The following is a 24047-nucleotide window of genomic DNA, read 5'->3' as shown; positions in this document are numbered from 1 at the left end:
AATAGTTCTAATTGTTGGATTGATGTAAGAAAATTATAAGGTCATTCACCCTGTTTCTAGATGTTGTTGTTTGTTTTAAGTAATTTAACATAGATAGATATATATATAGTGCTAGGCGATATGACCGTAAACCATCAATTAATTCATTGTCTGTAACCGCAGCGTGTTCAGAACCTACCCGGAATGACCACAAATCAATATTAAGATTAATTGAGCATTTGACCTTGATTATGATTACTGGAATTTTATTTTTTATACATGTTTTTGCCCCCATAGATCACAGGCGAGGCTTGTACTGTAAAAATGCACAAGCATTAAAACTGAAATTGTTTATTATCATTTTTTTTCTTTTACTAATGTTGCTGGGAGCTTGTCAGTCTCTTTTTGAACCATGCACTGTTTGGGTGTGTGATTGTGCTTCAAGTGTTGAAACAGACTGGTGGGATTAATTTTTGTCGCTGAAACTCAGTGTTTACATATGTTCAGTGTCGTCTTCACTAAAGTCAAAACACGTCCAAACAACAGACGCTGCATTTTTCTTTGGTACAAGCTGCTCGAGTTGCTCGGTATGCCTCTGTGTTTAGGTTCTCCTCCATGTTCCTACCACGTGGCAGAACCACATGACTACATGTGCAGTTGTGTGGTTTTAAAGGGACAGTACATGAACACACTGGGAGAAATATGAACAGAATTAAAAGAAAGAAATAAAATATATCCAATATAAGCAAGATTGCATTAATTAATAAGTTCTGATGAATATGATACATTTTCGATTAATTGCCCAACCCAATGGCACGGTGGCGCAGCAGGTAGTGTCCACAACCTGGAGGTTGTGGGTTTGATTCCCGCTCCGGGTGACTGTCTGTGAGGAGTGTGGTGTGTTCTCCCTGTGTCTGCGTGGGTTTCCTCCGGGTGACTGGCTGTGAGGAGTGCTTTGTGTTCTCCCTGTGTCTGCGTGGGTTTTCTCCGGGTGACTGTCTGTGAGGAGTGTGGTGTGTTCTCCCTGTGCCTGCGTGGGTTTCCTCAGGGTGCTCCGGTTTCCTCCCATGCTCCAAAAACACAGGTTGGTAGGTGGATTGGCAACTCAAAAGTGGCTGTAGGTGTGAGTGTGTGAGTGAATGTGTGTGTCTGTGTTGCTCTGTGAAGGACGGGCGCCCCCTCCAGGGTGTATACCTGCCTTGCGCCCAATGATTCCAGGTAGGCTCTGGACCCACCGCGACCCTGAACTGGATAAGGGTTACAGATAATGAATGAATGAATGCCCAACCCTAGCAATAAGTATCTTAAATAACTCAAAATAATTATTCAGTTAACACCCTTGAAATAAGCAAAAAGATCTGCTAATGGAATATGAAAAGTTCATCAGATAAAATCAAGTAAAAATGTCTAGAAATAGGCTGAATCTTACAGCAATCTCATAAAAAGAACTATTACCTATTTTGACTGCATTTACCATGTCTTCCCTGATTAAGATATATTTTTTACGGTCCAAGAATCATGTGAGTCATGTGTTTATCGTCAAGTTGCACCTGGGTTCATTTGCATAGAAGTTCTCAGCAGATAAGTCGCTAAATTGGACACCCCCCCCAAGGTGCAGAAGCGTCTGTACACTGTGGATAATTAGAGCCTCTCTTAGTAAATCTGCTCCATTGTGTTTAGTATTAAGGGTGTATTACATTCCCCTGCTGTGAGGTTCCTGCAGCTTCAAAGTGAGACTGGACACCCCTGTATCACACTGCAATTACCACAAACACTAATCCAGCCCCTTTCCTTGCACTTTGAAAATGACAGATAATACTCAGAAAGCACTTGTAACACAAGCCCATGAGCAGTTGCTACTTCTAGCAATAAATGCCCATGTGACACATGAATTTGTAGTAAGTCTTTAGTTAAATATGCAAACGACCTTTTTAACTTTGCTGTTTATTCTTCCACCAAGAGAAGAGCTAGTTGCTAAAAGCCACGAGTTTGAAACGTGTATACTGTCTAAAGAAAAGCACAGAAATGAAATATGAAATTATTGAGCAGTTGATGTGAGGTTAAGGTCGCCATGTTCAATGCCAAACATGGGCCACAGGGAGTTTAAAATCCCCCAGCATTAGGCCGTGCAGCAGTAGACCCGCATTCTCTGGAGTGATTGAGCTCCATTTAGTAGCTCACTAATGCTCTTGTGGCTGAATGCCCAGGTGACAGAAACATCTGGGTTCATGGAAAATACTACCTATTAGACACTTAAATGTTCTGTGGTCATTTTATGGCTGCCCAGTGTTTATAGACATCCGTCTTGTAAACCAGGCTTTCTCAACCTTTTTTCAATCCTGGCTCTCTTTAGAAGTATGCACTATTTGAAGTTAACCCAGCATGTGAATTGGATTTTTTTACCTGAGTATGTAATACTTTCACTCTATAAATATATACGGACTTTATTCACAAAATATCTTTAATTCATTTCTAGAAATATTTCGAATTTATTGGACCAAGGCCATCCAGTCAGCCGCTGTTAATTTCCCGCTTGCGAGTTCAAAGACAAGGACACACTCTCCTTGGCGGTTTTGTGCACGTTCCTGTGAATCAGACTCAGATCTTTGTGCAATGGAAGTGAGAGGAGTTTGAGGCACACGGGACGTTTTTGTTTTTGTGACGCTCGTGAAGTACGGCCCCCTCACACCAGGGCTAAGTGTATGAAACAACATTCCAGTGCCATAGTGCGGAATATGAAGGTAATTCCAGTGAGATTCCAGCTTCTGTACTTGTCCAGATACATCGCTAAAACGAATGCTGGATAACAGCAGTGATTGGACACCATAGTTTTCATCTGTATGCGATTCAAGCTTCCTTTACCCTCTTCTCAATTCTTTGCGTGCCGACAGACACCTCTAATTAGCACGCTCAGATTTCGAGTATGTATTTTTTGCCCTTGGCATTGGCACTCCAGACGATGGAGTCCTTGTTTGAAAAGTCTTTTGGCTAAAGCTTTCACTGCTGTTTGCATGGTGTCTGCTCGTGATGTGTTGTTGTGACAGATGTCATTGGACATCTGTGTTGACCTTCCTTGTGTACTTGAGGAGATAGGATTTGGAACAGAGGCTTTATGGAATCGACTGCCATATGACAACGGATAGCGGCCGGCGGCCATGCCGGAACAGCACCTGGCTCCAGTGACCTCTCCAAATCCACGGGGGTCGGGTTTGTCAGTTTCAAAAGGTCAACCTTTGTACCTTGTTTGGTTGCTCTAATCCGTCCGGAAAGATGGAGGGACTAAACAACAACAGTTAGACTAGTAAAGTCTACAAGTCTACGGCCCTGTCCAAAGTAATAAGGATAAATTTGAAAATGCCATGTCAAAAAGTTTCACATCCGCATTAACATTTTTTATGTTATTTTTAATATTTACCAAAGAAAGTACAAATCATGGCCACACGGTTTTGATCATCACGTATAATGAGTGGTTTCCACCATTTTAAACTCATCCTGAATGAACATATACAACTGTGCCCAATGTTAGTTGATGTCTAGTGGGGTATAAAGCCCCACAGCATTAAGCTGTGGAGCAGTGGAACTACACAACCCTTGGCAAAAGTGACTCGTAGCACTTACAGAATGTTCACCCAGTTTTTTTTTAACTTCATAACAAATAAACTGATCATTTACAAACTAATTAAATTATTTAAATGAATGGAATATTGTTTCCAGAACAAGTAAACCAACAGATTATAGAATCACTCAGTACAGGGAAAAGATTACAGCATCTTGTACTTTGCATTTCTAAATTAAATACCGGAAAAAAATAAAAAAAATGTGCAAATTAGACTGCAGTTGAAATGGAGTGCTTACAGAACTTAACAGACTGTTTAATTTTTCTAATTGAAAGAAAACATGGACCCAACCACTGAGGCTGTCAACTGAAGAAATGGAAAACATTATAAAACTCCTTCAAGAAAGAAAATCCAACGCAGTGTTTGACAAAAGATGCTGGTCGCTCCTGGACAGCTGTGTCTAATTTTATTTTCTTTTCTTTCTTTGAGAATAAAAAAAATGGAAATTTATAAAAGTAAAACATACAGATAGAACAAGGAAGACAAAGCAGTGTGCCTTAAAACAGAAGCTGTGCAACAAAACAAAAAAGAACCAGTCATTACCTCAGTTGTGCAATTGAACTCCTGGATACTGTTCTCATGAGTTGCACCTGTGAAACACACCAGAGCTTTTTATAAAATTTAGGCCAGAAAAAAAATTCATAGTCTATAACTCAGAATATTTTTGTTGTTTTTGTTGATGTCATTAATTCATATAATTGAATTATATTGAGCTGTGTTTAATGCTGCCATTAATTATGTATTGTTTAATTAATTTGCATAATTTTTGAAGTGTTGGCACTCCAACCAATACCTGATGAGATTGAATACCGTTTTTAATCCAGAACTAATCATAAGACATTCACTGCAGCTCTTGTGACTGAATGCAATCAGATTTTAACTGTAGTGTCCCAAACCTTCCTAAGCAAAGTAGAAGCTGTTACTGCAGGGTGTTCCATTAATTCCACTACTGTATCTGACCTCTGACAGAAAACGTGTACAGGTTAATCTGTTGCTCTACTAATTATTTTTTGCCAACAGCTGCTCTTTGAATGCAAAACAAAGTTAATGTAAATCCACCTTAATGCATTTAGCTGTACCTCTCTGTGAGAGATTAAAGGGAGATTTGTTGGGAGACGTGTGAGCGGACACACTTGTTATTCAAGATTAGTCTGTACCTTGTTTGCATAAGCAGCATTTTTAGAATAAGTTTGAAGCGCCCAGAGGATCTTAAATGTAGTCGATGAATCTAATAGTCTGCAGCTATAATGTACATTTCTTTCCTGTAGGGGGTGCTATAGGCAGCAGACGGCATCTCCATGAGGAGCAGTAGAAGATGCCGGAACTGCCAGCGCTGCTGCTGCTGTCGATTCGCTTCCACTTCCTGCTAGTTACCGTGGTTACCATGCCGCCTTCCACCCTCAGCCAGCCCTCTGTCCTGTCATCTGTCCGCATGGGTGAGTTACACTCTTTTTCTCTAATAATTCTACTTGAGGTTGTGAAACAGCCATTATACTGACACCTAGTGGCTGAGATGTAAACCTGATTTAAACATGGCCAGTCCCATGTGGGGGACCCACTCACTGGTGCATTAACTAGTTCCAACAGAGACTACAAAGCAATATAATTCTTAATTTTATGTGAGTTTAAGCCTTAATAATTGTCTATTTTAAACAAGCAACTGTTGCTGTTTTCAGTATATTGTTGTAATGGGTACAGATGTTTTTTTATCTTTTTTGTGTCCCTTTATATTGTTTCAAAACGTAATTCTGAATAAACCAATAGGAATACAATTTTAAAATCATTCATTGCTATTGAAACTCAAGCTGAAAGCAACTGACTGCACATGTATTTAAAGCAGCCATGCTCCCATGCTACGCTAAATGCCAAGTGATGGACCACCATTCTGTATCTTTACATCAGTACCTGTCTTCGCTAATGTGTATTTGGCTGCCATTAAATCCTCACAGCACGGTTCTAACAGGTAGAGTCAAGATTTCCCTGAAGAGTAAAAGCTGTTACTGTAGCAAAGAGGGACACACTCTGAATTCAAATCTTTCATTTTAGAAAAATGCTTGATGAACAGGTGTCCATAAATGTTTATAGTGTTTTTTTACAGTTTTGGAATTGGAGCAACACTATGGAGCTACAGCAGGAAGACTGATTTCATGCCAAATAATTGCTACATGAAAATAAACTGGCAGGACACCCTGCAGCTATTAGCTGCTAAACTACTGGCATAGGTCTGACATTGATATAAACTAGATTTCTCATGTAAGTCAGACAGACAGCTGCCAGATGTATGTGTGTGGTAAAGAGCGAGGAATAACTGCCAGCTCCTTCTTATATTAAAGACAGAGCTTTTATTCAAGCTGAAAGAACAGCTGGTTCCAGTCACACATTCTGATTGACTGATGGATAGTTTACTGTTACTGCACCACTACAGAGACACTTAGGCTACATTCACACGGCAGGTAAAAGCGGTCCAAATCCAGCCTATATGACTTTTTTAGATCTTATATGGTACCCAAATCCAGTCTATATTAGATCTGTGGCATTTCAATTATGTCTGAAGAGACAGCTCAGAATTCAGGTGACTTTATGTCAACCCATGGACGTTGAGCACAGATCCATAGATTCAGGTTCAATGCATTTTCAATTTACTTTGAGGAGTTTAGGATAACGAAAAGGGCAGGTCACAGCGTTCCGGGGTACTGTCTGTGAGGAGTGTGGTGTGTTCTCCCTGTGTCTGCGTGGGTTTCCTCCGGGTGACTGTCTGTGAGGAGTGTGGTGTGTTCTCCCTGTGTCTGCATGGGTTTCCTCCGGGGGACTGTCTGTGAGGAGTGTGGTGTGTTCTCCCTGTGTCTGCGTGGGTTTCCTCCAGGTGCTCCGGTTTCCTCCCACAGTCCAAAAACACACGTTGGTAGGTGGATTGGTGACTCAAAAGTGTCCGTAGGTGTGTGTGTGTCTGTGTTGCCCTGTGAAGGACTGGCGCCCCCTCCAGGGTGTATTCCCGCCTTGTGCCCAATGATTCCAGGTAGGCTCTGGACCCACCGTGACCCTGAACTGGATAAGAGTTACAGATAATGAATGAATGAATGAATGAAAAACATGTGAAACAACTTAATCCAGGCTAATTAGCATTGCTATGAGAACTTATTTATTAGTAGTTCTTTATCTGTTTTATATTGTACTTGTCAGTATGAAGGCTGCTCAAATGTGTATCATGGAAATATTAAACTCCTTATTTTGGCTCTCGTCTCCTTCTCTTTGGAGACACCATGCTTGCAAAAGACCCAGCAAATTTGAGTTTAGTGTGTAAGAAACTGTAAATCACCAGCCTAGTTCCATTCCTACATTTCAAAACGAAAGGGCCTTGGATGGAACCGACAGGCATCATCTTCTCAGACTAATGTAAAATATAGGGTACATTATACAGATATTATGAACAGCGGAACAAAAAAACATTGGATTAGATCATGAAATCAGATTCAGGCCACTTTTACCTGCTGTGTGAAAATAGCCTTAGAGATAAGTCACTTTGCGTTGCAGCTAAAGCTAATTCAGCAAGGTTAGCACATGCAGAAACACACACACACACAAAAACAACAAGGAACAACATATGATGCTCAAATTTGTTTCTGATTGGCCAGCTTAGCGTTCAATGCAGTGGTTATGTCCTTGTGCCTCTGCTCGACCTTCAATAGTGCAGCTGTTTCATTCTAGTGCCTCCATTTCAACTTAAATGTGGCTGCAGTTACGTTGTGGTAGATGTGGTCCACCTTAAATGGTGTGGCAGTTACAGGCTACAGTTCTATTTCTCAAGCGGGTGTCAGACGTTCATACAGAAGCAGGTGTCAGATCATGACCACGCATCACACTCCATTACCTGAATCTCCCTCCGTTTGTCTGTGGCCTTTGCTTGGAGGCTTCTATTGCCGTCATATTAAGCTTGAAAGCCTGTGTCATGACCCTTTAAAGGTTGGCCTTTAGGATTTATTGACACTGCTGTGCTGTAAATGGTTTGTTGTCTTCTCCCTGTCCCTTCTTCACCTCTCTCTGTGGACAGCGGCTATTCTGGATGACCGCTCGGCGTGTGGACGGGGAGAGCGGTTAGCTTTAGCACTAGCACGTGAGAACATTAACAGTGTGATGGAAGGTCCGGCTCGAGCCCGTGTGGAAGTGGACGTCTTCGAGCTGCAGAAAGACTCTCAGTATGAGACCACTGACACAAGTGAGTGCCATTGTTATTAGGATTTCTATACTAAATGCATTAACTTGGGGATCTGGAGCTTGACATTGTGCTGCTCCTTATGTAGCGTTGGTTATTCTGAAAAAGGTTGTGTAGACAGATGGAGAATGGTGCTGTGGTATTTTCACCAAAGCAATTAACAGATGTTTCATTAAGACCCTAGAGAAGTGTGTTAACTAGGGATGCAGCGATTTAAAATTTTTTGGCCCGGTACGATAACCGATAATTAGCACCTTGGAGTATCCAACACCGATATTAATAATTAATAATAATAATTTAATTATAAAATTAGGCGGCACGGTGGCGCAGCAGGTAGTGTCGCAGTCACACAGCTCCAGGGACCTGGAGGTTGTAGGTTCGATTCCCGCTCCGGGTGACTGTCTGTGAGGAGTTGGTGTGTTCTCCCTGTGTCCGCGTGGGTTTCCTCCGGGTGCTCTGGTTTCCTCCCACAGTCCAAAAACACACATTAGTAGGTGGATTGGTGACTCAAAAAAAGTGTCCGTAGGTGTGAGTGAATGTATGTGTGTCTGTGTCGCCCTGTGAAGGACTGGCGCCTCCTCCAGGGTGTAATCCCGCCTTGCGCCCAATGATTCCAGGTAGGCTCTGGACCCACCGCGACCCTGAATTGGATAAGCGGTTACAGATAATGAATGAATGAATGAATAATAAAATTGATAATTTTATGTAAATCACTCGAATTTTTTTTTATTATTATGGAATTATCATTTTATGTATTCTTTTTTTTTAATTAATGCAAATTCATATTGAATTAAAGCAAATCTAATTCTTTTTACCATAGTTTGCCTGTACTGTGATACTGACAATACTGTGAAAATGCTTGGGTCCTTGGGTTATGTCAGTCCCGAGTTACGATGTTTCGTGGTTACGACACATTTTCTATATAAAGCCTTGTTTCGACTTAAGTGGTTTTGCGTCGTAAACGTCGTAACGTGAACTTCGTGTTTGGTGTGCGCGGCGGAAGAATACACGGTTACGCAGCTCGGGTCCGAGGAGGATAGGTGTTAGGATAGGATAAGTGCTTACAGCATGTTATTTATGTACAGTTTGTACGTGTGTTCCGACTTACACAGAAAATCAGTTTATGATGCGACGTAGGAACGGATCAACGTCGTAAGTCGAGGACCCCCTGTATGCGTATTTGTTCCCATAGCTGGCACAGACAGTCTGTAGAGCAGGGGTTTTCAACCTTTTTTTGTGTCAGTTCCAAGTGTCACATGGGACTGTGGAACTGTCTCGAGCCACAGCTCCATGCACCTCCATGGCACTCAGCCATTATGTAGCACCACGGCTCGAGATGTTTTCACTGTGGCACACGCGACACACTCTTTGATGTGGGTTAGTTTACAGCATGTGACCCTTTACAGTGGCGCTCACACAAAAATCACTGAGAGAAGTGTTTGAGTAACGCTCTTGATGTGCTGGTGGGTTCCTCTGCTGAAACAACACAGTCATTTTAGCCTCTCACTCCAACAGATTTATCTTCACTTTTAGACCTATATTTAAAATGTGCGAGCCACCAAGCCGTTTTATTTTTGAGCTGGATAACAACGCATGTGATTATATATTCTGGAGTGAAAGAAGTGATCATCAGTGTCTGACCTTTTAAGCTTGAACACCATCAGATCCGTACAACAATTTTCAAACATGTAGTGAACCTTTTGGCTGTAAAGAAGGGGGTTTAGAGACTGTGATTTCTCCTCCAGTGTGCCAGATTCTGCCGAAGGGTGTGGTCTCTGTGATTGGCCCCGCCTCCAGCCCTGCCTCAGGGTCCACTGTCAGTCACATCTGTGGAGAAAAGGAGGTAAGATGCTTCATAATTTGCATAATTTGATATTTGATTGAATGTAAGGTTTATTTTCCTGTTATTTTAAAATCTCCTTTCTTTTTCTTTCTTTCTTTCTTACTTCACCTCTCTCTCTCTCTATCTCTCTCTCTATCTCTCTCTCTCTCAGATCCCTCATGTAAAGATTGGTCCTGAAGAGACTCCACGGTTACCGTATCTACGCTTCGCGTCTGTCACCCTGTATCCTAGCAACGAGGATCTGAGCCTTGCCGTGGGAGCCATCCTACGCTCCTTCAGCTATCCATCGGCTAGTCTGGTCTGCGCCAAGGCCGAGTGTGAGTCTGTGATCTTTGATCTCTCTAGATCTACTAGTCTGGTCTGCCCAGGAGCGCCACCTAAGAGATTGTCTTAAATTTTTTAAAATTAAAAATTAAACTGCATTAAAATAATGCATTAATTGTAGTTAAGCACAGACTCACAATATCATTTATGATAAAAATGGTGGATACGTTAGGAATGTGATCTATTACTGCAACATATCTGTCCTGAGATAGTATTCATTCACACTGCGTGATGTGACATTAGTAGCTGTATGTTTCTACCTCTGGGGCTGTAGTAGTGTTTGAGGAGTTTCAGCGCGGTAGGCCAATTTTAGATGGTTCATGTTATTTTAAAGCATTGTAAATCTTAAAATAGAAATATTTAATTAGTATTGCTAATCAGGATTGAAACTGAAACATCTTGAATCTACAGGGGTTAGACAATGAAACTGAAACACCTGTCATTGTAGTGTGGGGGGTTTCATGGCTAAACTGGAGCAGCCTGGCGGCCAATCTTCATTAACTCCACACTGCACCAGTAAGACCATGTGCATCCAATGGTTCAAACATTGTGTCCTGAAGGCGGTGCCGTGTATCAGGACGACAATGCACCAATACACACAGCGAGACTGGTGAAAGATTGGTTTGATGAACATGAAAGTGAAGTTGAACATCTCCCATGGCCTGCACAGTCACCAGATCTAAATATTATTGAGCCACTTTGGGGTGTTTTGGAGGAGCGAGTCAGGAAATGTTTTCCTCCACCAGCATCACGTAGAGACCTGGCCACTATCCTGCAAGAAGAATGGCTTCAAATCCCTCTGACCACTGTGCAGGACTTGTATATGTCATTCCAAAGACGAATTGACGCTGTATCGGCCGCAAAAGGAGGCCCTACACCACACTAATAAATTACTGTGGTCTAAAACCAGGTGTTTCACTTTCATTGTCCAACCCCTGTAAGAGGAAACGTGCTGAGCTAATATTTTACTTGATGACGTTTCTGTAAGGATATTTTATGATTATTTATCCAATGACTAGATGTTTCCTCCGGGTGACTGTCTGTGAGGAGTGTGGTATGTTCTCCCTGTGTCTGCGTGGGCTTCCTCCGGGTGCTCCGGTTTCCTCCCACAGTCCAAAAACACATGTTGGTAGGTTGATTGGTGACTCAAAAGTGTCCGTAGGTGCGAGTGTGTGAATGTGAGTGTGTGTTGCCCTGTGAAGGACTGGTGTCCCCTCCAGGGTGTATTCCTGCCTTGCGCCCAATGATTCCAGGTAGGCTCTGGACCCACTGCGACCCTGAATTGGATAAGGGTTACAGATAATGAATGGATGGATGGTTTAAAGCAGCGTTTCTCAACCTCATTTTTGATCACGTCACCCTTTGAAAGCACCTTCAAATTTAAAAGCAAAAAAAGAAAAAACAATAAAACTATTCTCTGTGTCCCTCTGACAGCCAACACACACACACACACACACTAACTCGCACATACAGAGAGAGTGAGGTACTGGCAGCTGTAAAAATCTGCTATAATTTTTAAACATTCTTTCTTGAAAATAAAATCACAGCAGATCACTTGAATTTTTTACTGAATAAATTGCTGGAGAATGAAATATGTTTTTGGCTGCGGCTGCTGTGTCCAATCACAGCACAAACCCCCGTCTTGCTCCATGGATAATGCGCAAATGATGGAAAATACTGACAAAATCTCTCATAGAGTATTTTTAGATGCTGAGAGATAAGGCCAGAAAACACAGATTTTCACTAAATATTGTGACTTTATTCTCAAAATATTCTTACTTTATTTCTTTCTGAGTGGGTTTCTGAGCTCTGGAGCCCCTGCTTTGATAACTGGACTTACGATACGCCCAGCAGCTGTCTGACCCACTCGTTCTAGCCCAGCCCACACTATAATGCCGCCAACATGTCAGCTGGGAATGATACACCACCCAGGTAATACCTGCTCTGTGGTGGTCCTGTAGTGGTCCTGACCAACAGCATGAAACGGAAGAACAATGTATGCAGATCAACAGATAGTAGTAGCACTACTAAGTGGAGCTGATAAAACGAACAATAAAGTGAATATAGTGTTATGGCTGATTGTGGTATGTCATAGATACAATGATACGTGTGTGTGTGTGCGTGTATGTGTGTGTGTGTGAGGGCATCGCTTCATACAGCTCAGCTCTGACCTAGTTGGCTGCACTATGGTTGCCATGGCAGCAGAGTAGGTGCAACTTGCCACTCATCAAGCTCATTTAAAACGGTGGCAGGAGATAGAGGGAGAGGCCAGTGTTTTTGTGCTTTGTTAGATTTGATAATGTGTGTGTGTGTGTGTGTGTGTGTGTGTGTGTCTGAAGAACGCTCACTAATTAATGAGAATATGTTCATTTATTTCTCATTACTGGCCCGTCATTAATCTGCCCTCTGATTGGACACAGTGCCGGTCACTTCTGATCCACCACATTCTTCTTGATCTCTGTGTCTTTGTTCATCCGAATGAGCCCAAAGCCATTACAGATCGCATCTAATCGAGTGACCGTAAGATGGCCACTTCTCAGACAGTGTCTCACATATTTACAGTTAAAATGTTTGTTAAAAATGTCTTATTTTAGGAGATATTCATGGATACAAGATGTGAGAAAATAAAATTTGCTAAGGTAAGAGAAAATATGTGAAAGTTTGTTAAATATATAGTCCCCATATCACTGGTGCAAGACCTAGGGTCACACTGAAAGCATCCCCCCCCTCAAATAAAACAACACTTAAAGCTTTCATCTTTCTTCTGATTTATAAAAGAGGTGACAGTTTTTGTGTTCATCCCTCCACTGTGGGAAGACAGCCGGATATATTGGATCTGAAAGGATGTGGAGCTGTAAAGAAGCACAAACTTAAACTGAGAATAACAGAAAACAGCAAAAGAATGGGAACAAATTCATTGGTGGTGCAGCAGGTCGTGTCGCAGTCACACAGCTCCAGGGACCAGGAGGTTGTGGCTTTGAGTCCCGCTCCGGGTGACTGTCTGTGAGGAGTGTGGTGTGTTCTCCCTGTGTCTGCGTGGGTTTCCTCCGGGTGACTGTCTGTGAGGAGTGTGGTGTGCTCTCTCTGTGTCTGTGTGGGTTTCCTCCGGTTGACTGTCTGTGAGGAGTGTGATGTGTTCTCTCTGTGTCTGCGTGGGTTTCCTCCGGGTGACTGTCTGTGAGGAGTGTGGTGTGTTCTCTCTGTGTCTGTGTGGGTTTCCTCCGGGTGACTGTCTGTGAGGAGTGTGGTGTGTTCTCTCTGTGTCTGTGTGGGTTTCCTCCAGGTGACTGTCTGTGAGGAGTGTGGTGTGTTCTCTCTGTGCCTGTGTGGGTTTCCTCCAGGTGACTGTCTGTGAGGAGTGTGGTGTGTTCTCCCTGTGTCCGTGTGGGTTTCCTCCGGTTGCCGGGTGATCCAAAACACATGTTGGCAGGCGGATTGGCGACTCAAAAGTGTGTGAGTGAAGGTGTTGCACATTGAAGGACTGGCGCCCCCCTCCAGGGTGTGTTCCCGCCTTGCGTCCAGTGATTGCCACTGTGACCCTGAACTGGATAATTGGTTACAGACAATGAATAAATGAATGAACGTTTGGGATTATTTGGATTGTGAAAAGTATGAAAAATGAGACCCAAAAGCAAAAAAATATTCCTTTGACAATCTTAAAGCAAGCCTTCTGAAAAGAATAGATGGACAGGCAAAGGCTGGACATAATATAAATACAGAAAAATGTTATATTTAAAATGTATTTTCTTGTTGATTTCTCCCCTGGCGTTGATTAAACCTCTAAAACAGTTCCTTTCTTTTCAAGAAAATTACACATTTAGAAGTTATTTCCAAGTAAAAATCATCTAAATGCCCTAAAAATTATATAGATGCAGCTGTACAGCTTCTTTATTGAGTACGCATGAATCTCCCTCAATCTCCATCCACCCTTCCACTAATCATCTGCAGTTGGAACATACCTGGAAAGCTCTGCCACAGAAGCTGATTGCTTTCTTGCAGATTTAAAGTGTAAATGCTCAGCCATCACGTTGACTACTTATTTCGCACATGACTTTGCACATGTCTTCTAGCGTATAAACAACACCCACAGACAGGTTAACAAGGTTAAAACATGACTTGCACTGGAGGGGCTCTTTAAATGCTGTGTGACACTGTGATACATGAGGTCTTAAGGTTTAGGCAGGCAGTTACCACAGTGCTAATTAGTGTAGATAAACATGTTAGCTACTTTAGCATTGTGCTAAATGCACGCCTAAATCACCACACACTTGCCTCAGATGGTCACAATTTGTTATGTAAGCTCAAGTTGGATTATCTTGTACTTACACCGGAAAGACCTAAGACATTTACTTATTTATAAATGCTTGTGAATTCTTGGGCTTAAGGTGGCTTTTGTGTTAGCATTTGGTTGTACTCTGTTAGAGTGTGATTTCTGTGACAGCAGGAGTTCATTATTTTCTCATTTCTATTAGGAATAAGTGTGAAAGTGAGGAAGTGTGTGGGGGTGTGTTTGTGTGTGTGTGAGTGGGGGTGGGCGGGGGAGCAGGTATTAATATAACAAGTTTTAATCACAGAGCTTTCCATTATAGCGAGAATGAGATGAAGGCTAGCTCACTATAGTGCACTACATGTGCACAAATAAGGCATTCACACACACAGTGTTGAGTTTCATACATTTGGGATGAGTTAGTGTGTCACTCAACATCAAGATTCTCACAGTAATGTTTTAAAATCTACTGTAAAGCCTTCCCAGACGCATAATGTTGCTGCACTTTCAATAAAGACGTAATATTGAATGAAATGAACTGGAGTTCAGACACTTTGGACAAAGTAATATATTATGTATAAATTTTAGCATAAAACATCAAACTTTCCTGGAGCTTTGAAGAGCGAAAGTGAGGGGGCAGTGGTTAAATAAACAGCTAAACATTAGAGAATATTTTCACTCATATATATATCATAGGATTCAGAGTAGGCTTGAGTAGACCACCCTGAACCAGATTTAGCACTTACAGAATATGAAAAAGTGAATGAATGGATGAATGAATGTCGGTTGTGTTGTCTAAAAGAATTGGGCAATAAAATGCAGAGCCATTTAAGATTCAGCCAGAGAGAGAGACATTGGGATAGAGAGCTGTATTAAAACTAGAAGTGCCATGAAATCATGGAGCATAGAGGTTAGAGAGAGAGAGAGAGAGAGAAAGAGAGAGAGAGAGAGAGAAAGACAGAGAGAGAGAGAGAGAGAGAGAGAGAGAGACATTGGGATAGAGAGCTGTATTAAAGCTAGAAGTGCCATGAAATCATAGAGCATAGAGGTTTGAGAGAGAGAGAAAGAGCGCGAGACAGAGAGCGAGAGAGAGAAAGAGAATGAGACAGAGAGAGAGAAAGGGGGTGAGAGAGAAAAAGAGCAAGACAGAGAGAGAAAGAGCGATACAGAGAGAGAGAGAAAGAGAGCGAGACAGAGAGAGAGAGAAAGAGAGCGAGACAGAGAGAGAGAGAGAAAGAGAGTGAGACAGAGAGAGACAGAGACAGAGGGAGCACCAGTGGGTGAAAAATGGAGCAAGAGAAATCCAGGGAGATGTTTTGGAGGGAATGAGGGAGTGGGTGAGTGAGCAAGAGAGAAAGAGAGGGAGGGAGGGGAGAGTGCTGGAGGAGTTAGTGAGTGAGAGAGAAAATGAGAGTGTGTAAACGAGTGCATTGATTTCTCTTCTCCCTCAAACTAATTAAAGTTTGGCACTGGGTTCACTGGCTCCCTCTCTCTCTCTCTGCTTACACACTCCCATGAGAACACAGCCACTTATTTACATTTAACACACACACACTGACATACTGACAGGTGCTCCATACACTTAAATGTGCTTTAGGAGATATATATATATATTATAATTATTATTGTTTTATTGATGAAACAGACTCATGAACCCTATCTTTTGTACAAAGTTTAAACGCACCCCCCTGCTTTTCAGGTCTGCTGCGATTGGAGGAGTTAGTGCGGAGGTTCCTGATCTCCAGGGAAACGTTGAGCGTCCGCATGCTGGATGACGACCTGGACCCCACGTCTCTGCTGAAGGAGATCCGAGATGACAAAGTAGCTACCATCATCATAGATGCTAATGCCTCTGTTTCTTACCTTATTCTGAAAAAGGTACGCGTACGTTATGTTTTTGTGGTTTGGGTTTTGTCAGAAGGGTTTTTATTGTTATCTGTTTTATTCAGGCTTTTTATCGTTTTCGGTAATTACAGGATATTTGTAGACTCGTATTCTAGCTAGGTCTGCTGACTCATCCCTGGCTGTTTTTAAATATTAAGGTAATAAGCTTATTCTTTATAGCGAGCATTGAATTTTACTTATTTACTTAGGAGTCCAAACTTTAGCTTATATCATGTTTATTGAAAGCATAATTTTAAAAACAAAATCACTTTCTCTTTCCCTCTCTCTCTCTCTCTCTCTCTCTCTCTCTTATTTAAATTATGTTTGGATTCTCACACTCCAGTGTTTTATTACTTGAAAAATGCCACACACTCTAATGGCTGTTAAATGTCTTTAACTTAATTCACTTAAAAGTCATGAGCTTGTTAATTATCTTTCCTAATATAAAAAATAAGAAATATATACACAAATAATTAATAGCTCCTGCATCACTCCATGTGATACAGACTCTAAGCTTACGCAATTACTGCCGTTCTCATTTTTATCACTCTATCACCATGGTAATCATCATCATTTTTTTTTTATCCACTCCTGTATCACACACACACAAAGTGCACCAGTGCAAACGTCAGCTTTTTTTTTACATACACTGGACATTCATTCATTCATTCATTATCTGTAACCCTTATCCAGTTCAGGGTCACAGTGGGTCGAGAGCCTACCTGGAATTATTGTGCGCAAGGTGGGAACACACCCTGGAGGGGGCGCCAGTCCTTCACAGGGCAACACAGACACACACACATTCACTCACACACTCACACCTACAGACACTTTTGAGTCGCCAATCCACCTACCAATGTGTGTTGAGGACTGTGGGAGGAAACCTGAGCACCCGGAGGAAACCCACGCGGACACAAGGAGAACACACCACACTCCTCACAGACAGTCACCCAGAGGAAACTCACGCAGACACAGGGAGAACACACCACACTCCTCACAGACAGTCCCCCGAAGGAAACCCACGCGGACACAGGGAGAACACACCACACTCCTCAAAGACAGTCACCAGGAGGAAACCCACGCGGACACAGGGAGAACACACCACACTCCTCACAGACAGTCACCTGAGGAAACCCACGCGGACACAGGGAGAACACACCACACTCCTCACAGACAGTCACCCGGAGGAAACCCACACAGACACAGGGAGAACACACCACACTCCTCACAGTCACCTGGAGGAAACCCACACAGACACAGGGAGAACAAACTGCACTCCTCAGACAGTCACCAGGAGGAAACACACGCGGACACAGGGAGAACACACCACACTCCTCACAGACAGTCACCTGAGGAAACCCACGCGGACACAGGGAGAACACACCACACTCCTCACAGACAGTCACCCGGAGGAAACCCACACAGACACAGGGAGAAAACACCACACTCCTCACAGTCACCTGGAGGAAACCCACACAGACACAGGGAGAACACACTGCACTCCTCAGACAGTCACCTGAGGAAACCCATGCGGACACAGGGAGAACACACCACACTCCTCACAGACAGTCACCTGAGGAAACCCACGCGGACACAGGGAGAACACACCACACTCCTCACAGACAGTCACCCGGAGGAAACCCACACAGACACAGGGAGAACACACCACACTCCTCACAGTCACCTGGAGGAAACCCACACAGACACAGGGAGAACACACTGCACTCCTCAGACAGTCACCTGAGGAAACCCACGCGGACACAGGGAGAACACACCACACTCCTCACAGACAGTCACCTGAGGAAACCCACACAGACACAGGGAGAACACACCACACTCCTCACAGACAGTCACCCGGAGGAAACCCACACAGACACAGGGAGAACACACCGCACTCCTCACAGACAGTCACCCGGAGCGGGACTTGAACCCATAACCTCCAGGCCCCTGAAGCTGTGTGACTGCAACACATCGTGCTGCGCCACTGTGCTGCCCCTACACTCGACATCTTCAGGGAAAACCATCAGACAAAGTGTAGGGCAGCCTAAGGTCACCACGTTTTGTCTGCGTTGTTGTGAAGACCCTCTGTATTGGGCTGTGGAGTTGGAATGTTGGCGTCCCACCGAACATCAGTATTTGATCTTGCTAATATTTTGGTCTGCCATCAAATGCCATCAAATCTTTACAGATATATTTCAACATCTAAACTAAACGTTGCCAGAACTGCGGCAGAGGCAGTAACGGGGCAACAAATACCTCACTATTGATAATTCATTGCAATAGAAATGTTGCCAGATGTGTCCATAAACTTTTGGCCATATAGTGCAAGCACATTCACATAGCCCCCTGACAGAATGATATAGGCTTCGGTTGTTCCGCATGCATGAGTTAACCCTTCAGTGGCTTTAGGTGTAAAAACCAATGCATTTAAATAGAGATCAGTGACAAATCCCTTTTGCAACCCCCTTTCTATCTCCCTTTTACTCGCTCTCTTTTTCTCCCCCTACCCCTTCATCTCTTGTCCTACATTGTGATTTACTGTTACTGTAATTCACCTTGGTTTAATTCCACTGATACCCGCACTGTCCCTGGTATTGAGCCCAGTGGAGATTGTAATTACAGTGGACCCATTTCAGTCTGCTTTTCTCACTATTTCACTTTCCCTGTGAATATATTATTCTCTTAATATCCTTCTCTCTCTCTCTCTCTTCGTGTCTCTTCTTTTCCAGGCATCAGAGCTAGGGATGACATCAGCATTTTACAAGTACATCCTCACCACCATGGTAAGAAAACTGAACATATATTTTATCAGAATAAAGAAGCAATATGTATAATAATTTGTTAAAATTATTATTTATCATGTTTCTCATATTTTCTATTATGTGCAACTTAGAGCAGATGAAGAAAAAAAGTGATTGAATTAGATTATTCTCCATATAGCGGGTCTCCCATAGGGGGCCGCCATGATTTACCCTTAGGAGTCTTGGCTTATTTTAGTTTTTTTATATACTTCTGATTTTGCCTTTATATTAAACAGACATTAAACAGAGTTTCTGATGCTTCTCGTCTACTAAATGCATTTAGTACAGAATCTAAAACATTTAATAAACCAGGCCACTGAATGACTTCCTTGTTTCTAGTACACTTTGTGGTTCTACAGTTATACTGTAGTCTCTCTTTGCTCTTGTGTTAGCCCACTTTCACCCTGTCTTTCAGTAATAAGCACTCCCATAGAGCATGTATTATTTGTGTGGTGGATCATTCTTAGCACTGCAATGATACTGGTGTTAGTGTGTGCAGCAGTGCTTGCAGGGGTTTTGAATCACCTCAGTTTCACTGCTGAACTGAGGGTAATCCACCAATCAAAAGCACCCAGCCAGCAACATCCTGCGGACAGCATTGACCATGGACTAGAGGACTACCAACAGAAAGTGTGCAGCAACAGATGAGCCACTCTCTCTAACTGTACATCTACGAGTTATACTAACAAGGAAGTTGAGTTAAGTATAGTGAGTGGGCATGGTGTTTAAAAACTCCAGCAGCACTGCCGTGCCTGATCCAGTCATACCAGCATACATTAACATCATTACACCACCATCATTCACAAAGAATGATCCACAACCCAAATTAATCTTGATCTCTGGTGGTCAGCTGGTGGTCCTGACCATTGAAGTACAGAGTGAAAATGGCCTGACAAAGTATGCAGAACAACAGGAGGACTATATTCTGTAACTGTGGGGTTGTAGAACAGAGATAATACATGTGTACATGTGTATAATACAGTAATTTGCATGTGTAAACAGGCGTATGCAAATGTGTGGAATACCGAAAGGAAAACATTAATTAATATATAAAATATGTCAATGTTATAGAAGATGGATTGCAGATGAACCTTATCTGATGTTGTTAGCTGTTATGTGTTTGTAGGACTTCCCCTTGCTGTGGTTAGATGATATAGTGGATGAACACTCCAACATAGTGGGCTTCTCCATGTTCAACACCACACACCCGTTTTATCTGGAGTTCATCAGGAGCCTCAATCTTTCCTGGAGAGAAGGATGTGACATAAACCCTTACCCGGGACCTGCGGTGAGACACAAACACACACACACACACACACACACACACACACACACACTCATCTATAAGCCTCACAGAACTCTCCCCTACTTTTGTATTTTGAGGCATGGTCTTGAACTCACAGAATATTCAAATATAAAATAAGAGTGAATGAATATCACAGTTATTAATGTATCCATATAAACACACTCCTGTCAGACTAATGAGTAATCTGTTGTTGTATTTGGTGTGTGTGTGTTTTTGTGTGTCTGTCTGTGTGTGTCTAGCTGTCCTCAGCTCTACTCTTTGATGCGGTTCATGTGGTGGCGAGTGCCGTTCAGGAGCTGAACCGGAGTCAGGAAATTGGAGTCAAGCCCCTCAGCTGCACCTCACCCCAGATCTGGCAGCACGGCACCAGCCTCATGAACTACCTGCGCATGGTTAGTGTGTGTTTTTGTATGTGTCTGTGCATTTCACTGTATGTTTCTCTATATGTGTGATTATATATATTATGTCTTAAACCTGAGATGGATGTGGTGACACACAAGATGGATGATTTTATTTCCAGAAGGAGCCTGCTGTTTGTGTAGTGTTTATGGCCTGATGGTAATTATCTGCATTGTGCGACAGACATAATCAACTATGAATTATAATTATGGACTGATTTTAATCTAGTATGAGGCCAAACCACATGGATCTATTTATATTTAAAAACATTTTCCTCTCTTGGTTTTGAAAATATTTTGAAAATACGAAAACGGATGCATTATCATTCCAGTCCAGTACCGCTTAAAGGCTAAGCACCAGCTCTATGAAAGTGTCAAACATAAATAATAAATACAGTGGAATTTGAGTTCCTAACTTGTGTTTATTGATAGTCAGAAAACATGTTATTTCTTACTAATTGAAGGAAAAAGGTTTAAAAGACTGTTGGTCCCCCCCCCCCAGCAGTGTTGGGAAACTCTAATAGGCGTCTTGCCTGTGACGTAGATGGTGGACAACACTCTAGAAGCTGCACTTAATTTAATGCAAAATGACGAAAAGGTGTGTTGTTTTTGGCTGCAATCATTCAATGTACAGTGGGACGTCTGTGCACAAATGGCCCAAAGATCCCAAAATATCCAGAAAAAGGACTAAGTTTGTCCACTTTAAACGGGCACTTTGGAAAGGACCCTCCGCCCACTCCATTATCTGTAGCTCATTTCACTGGTGCTTTTCCAACAATATGGGCATGTAAGGACACCAACGAAAGGTGTTCAAGAGCCTCTGTAACATGGAGGTAAACAGGGTAAGGACACTCACTTCGCCTGTTTTAGTTGGTGTTAGTTAACGTTAGCTTGACTCGCTAAACTCGGTGCTCAGATTATACTCGGCTACGTAGCTGCATTACGGAGGTTTATAGTGTCGGATGAATTCGAGTTCGACTTCGATCACATTTACAAGAATAACGCTACCTCTAAATTTGAGTTTAGCTTATTGCTAGGCTATTGTCATGAATAATGTTGGTTATTTAGCTAGATACTGTCATAACGGTCAGTCATAACGGTGTTTTACTGCGGCGTTGTTCAGCTGTTGTCCACCAGTGACGTCACGGTTGCGTTCAAGAATTTCCGTAGCGAGCTCGAGTTTTTCCGTCAATTTAATAAAATTGTCAGTTTTAAAGCAAATTAAGCTGCTATTTTCATTTTAATTCATACTTATATATGTCAGTAACTAAAATATTATGATATTTAAACAAATTTTTTAAATATTATTATAATGTGAAATATTCATGGAGGTCCATTAAATGGTGCTTAGCTATTAAAGAAATGCATCAAAACACCACAACGCATGTGAGAAACACAGAGGTTTGATCGCAAATCACTCTATACTCTGTATGTAGTGCAATAAACAAGCCATGAAATGACTGAATCTAGATAGTAATAGTGTACTCTTTATTTCTAATATAGCATTGAAAACAGCATTTTCAAAAATCTCCACCTTGAGACCTCTGTTTTCAGTGACTTAAAATGCAGCTTTCCTGTGGATGGGAGGCCAAAATGCAGACAAAAAATAAACAGATGCATGTGGATGGGGCCTGAGTCTGTACAGTTTGTAGCTGTTTACCGTCTGTCAGGGATGGATTGGGCCAGTATGACTACAGTATCAACATTAATATTTGTACAATCGTACAGTAAAGATTGTTGGGTGATTTTAATCCACTGCGGATTAATTCTTTTAATTTTTTACATTTTGAGTTTGAGTAACAATGATTATAAATAAATCTCTGACAAATGACAACACACCATCTCCTCTGGTCAAACCAGTCCAATTAAAAGTGCTATGCTCGGCCTCTCTCAGGTGGAGTATGATGGGTTAACAGGCCGTGTTGAGTTTAACAGTAAAGGCCAGAGGACCAACTACACCCTGCACATTCTGGAGAAACACAAAACAGGACACAAGCAGGTAACACATAATACACACATACTGTATTCTCATGTTGTGATTAGTCCTGTGTATTACTTTTTGTGATCAGTTAGTTATTAGTTTTTGTAAATTCTTAGAGAAGGTAGGAATTTCAATGAAAGCCTCAAAAAACATCCATTATTATATGAATGCATATGAAGGTTTTTCATAGAATTGTATATTCTTTTAAAAATAACTTTGCAATAGAGTGTGAGAATATGAAACTTTTAGTGAATGAAATATTTATCATAAAAACACATTGAGTGAACAGGTAGAGATATCTGGAAATAGGTTGACTAATTTTTTAATCATTTTTATAACAGTCTCATCATGAGGAAATGTTGATATATTGACTAGATAATTGCCCTGGCTATTTCTGGAGTGCAAAATCTGTTTCTACTGACACTGGGAATAAACAAAATCTATACCAAAGCCTTTTTAGCTGCAGCAAACACAAGGGTATCGTTTTTTGTGGGGCTATAAGTCATTTGTTTCTTTGTCAATTATCTAGATTGGAATCTGGTTTTCTAATAACACTCTGGTCATGAACTCGACCAGTCTGGACATCAACATCTCTGAGACATTGGCCAACAAGACCCTCATTGTCACCACCATACTGGTGAGATCAAAACACACGGATCAATTATTAACGTTTTTGTATTCTTAAAGTATTTATTGTCATGTGAAAACTATTTTTTTAAAATAATATAGTCATTCATTCATTGTCTGTAAGCGCTTATTCAGTTTAGGGTCACGGTGGGTTCCGGTATCACTGGGAGCAAGGCAGGAACACACCCTGGAGGGGGCGCCAGTCCTTCACAGGGTGACACACACTTACACATTCACACCTACGGACACTTTTGAGTTGCCAATCCACCTACCGACGTGTGTTTTCAGAAACCGGAGCACCCGGAGGAGAACACACCACGCTCCTCACAGACAGTCACCGGGAGGAAACCCACACAGACACAGGGAGAACACACCACACTCCTCACCGACATTCACTCGGAGGAAACCCACGCAGACACAGGGAGAACACACCACACTCCTCACAGACATTCACTCGGAGGAAACCCACGCAGACACAGGGAGAACACACCACACTCCTCACCGGCATTCACTCGGAGGAAACCCACGCAGACACAGAGAGAACATACCACACTCCTCACAGACAGTCACCTGGAGGAAACCCACACAGACACATGGGGAACACACCACACTCTTCACAGACAGTCACCTGAGGAAACCCACGCGGACACAGGGAGAACAAACCACACTCCTCACAGACAGTCACCCGGAGGCAACCCACACAGACACAGGGAGAACACACCACACTCCTCACAGACAGTCACCTGGAGGAAACCCACACAGACACATGGAGAACACACCACACTCTTCACAGACAGTCACCTGAGGAAA

At 42.3% G+C, this 24047-nt stretch overlaps 1 protein-coding gene across 2 annotated transcripts in view; it reads left to right on the top strand.

Annotated features, from left to right (window-relative positions):
* Positions 1 to 24047, top strand: part of grik5 (glutamate receptor, ionotropic, kainate 5) — a 116791-nt gene that overhangs the window by 77267 nt on the left and 15477 nt on the right. For both annotated transcript variants that reach the window (XM_066683842.1, XM_066683843.1), the window contains 10 exons: positions 4865 to 5032; positions 7645 to 7809; positions 9552 to 9649; positions 9801 to 9966; positions 15940 to 16118; positions 18854 to 18907; positions 20052 to 20213; positions 20471 to 20623; positions 22524 to 22628; positions 23140 to 23247. In XM_066683842.1, the coding sequence (XP_066539939.1) occupies positions 4912 to 5032; positions 7645 to 7809; positions 9552 to 9649; positions 9801 to 9966; positions 15940 to 16118; positions 18854 to 18907; positions 20052 to 20213; positions 20471 to 20623; positions 22524 to 22628; positions 23140 to 23247 (1311 nt within the window). In that variant the 5' untranslated portion in view covers positions 4865 to 4911. The remainder of the gene's footprint in view (positions 1 to 4864; positions 5033 to 7644; positions 7810 to 9551; positions 9650 to 9800; positions 9967 to 15939; positions 16119 to 18853; positions 18908 to 20051; positions 20214 to 20470; positions 20624 to 22523; positions 22629 to 23139; positions 23248 to 24047) is intronic.

Source organism: Hoplias malabaricus, chromosome 10 (assembly GCF_029633855.1).
Source record: "Hoplias malabaricus isolate fHopMal1 chromosome 10, fHopMal1.hap1, whole genome shotgun sequence".
NCBI lineage: Eukaryota > Metazoa > Chordata > Actinopteri > Characiformes > Erythrinidae > Hoplias > Hoplias malabaricus.
This window is presented reverse-complemented; position numbering and strand designations above follow the sequence as displayed.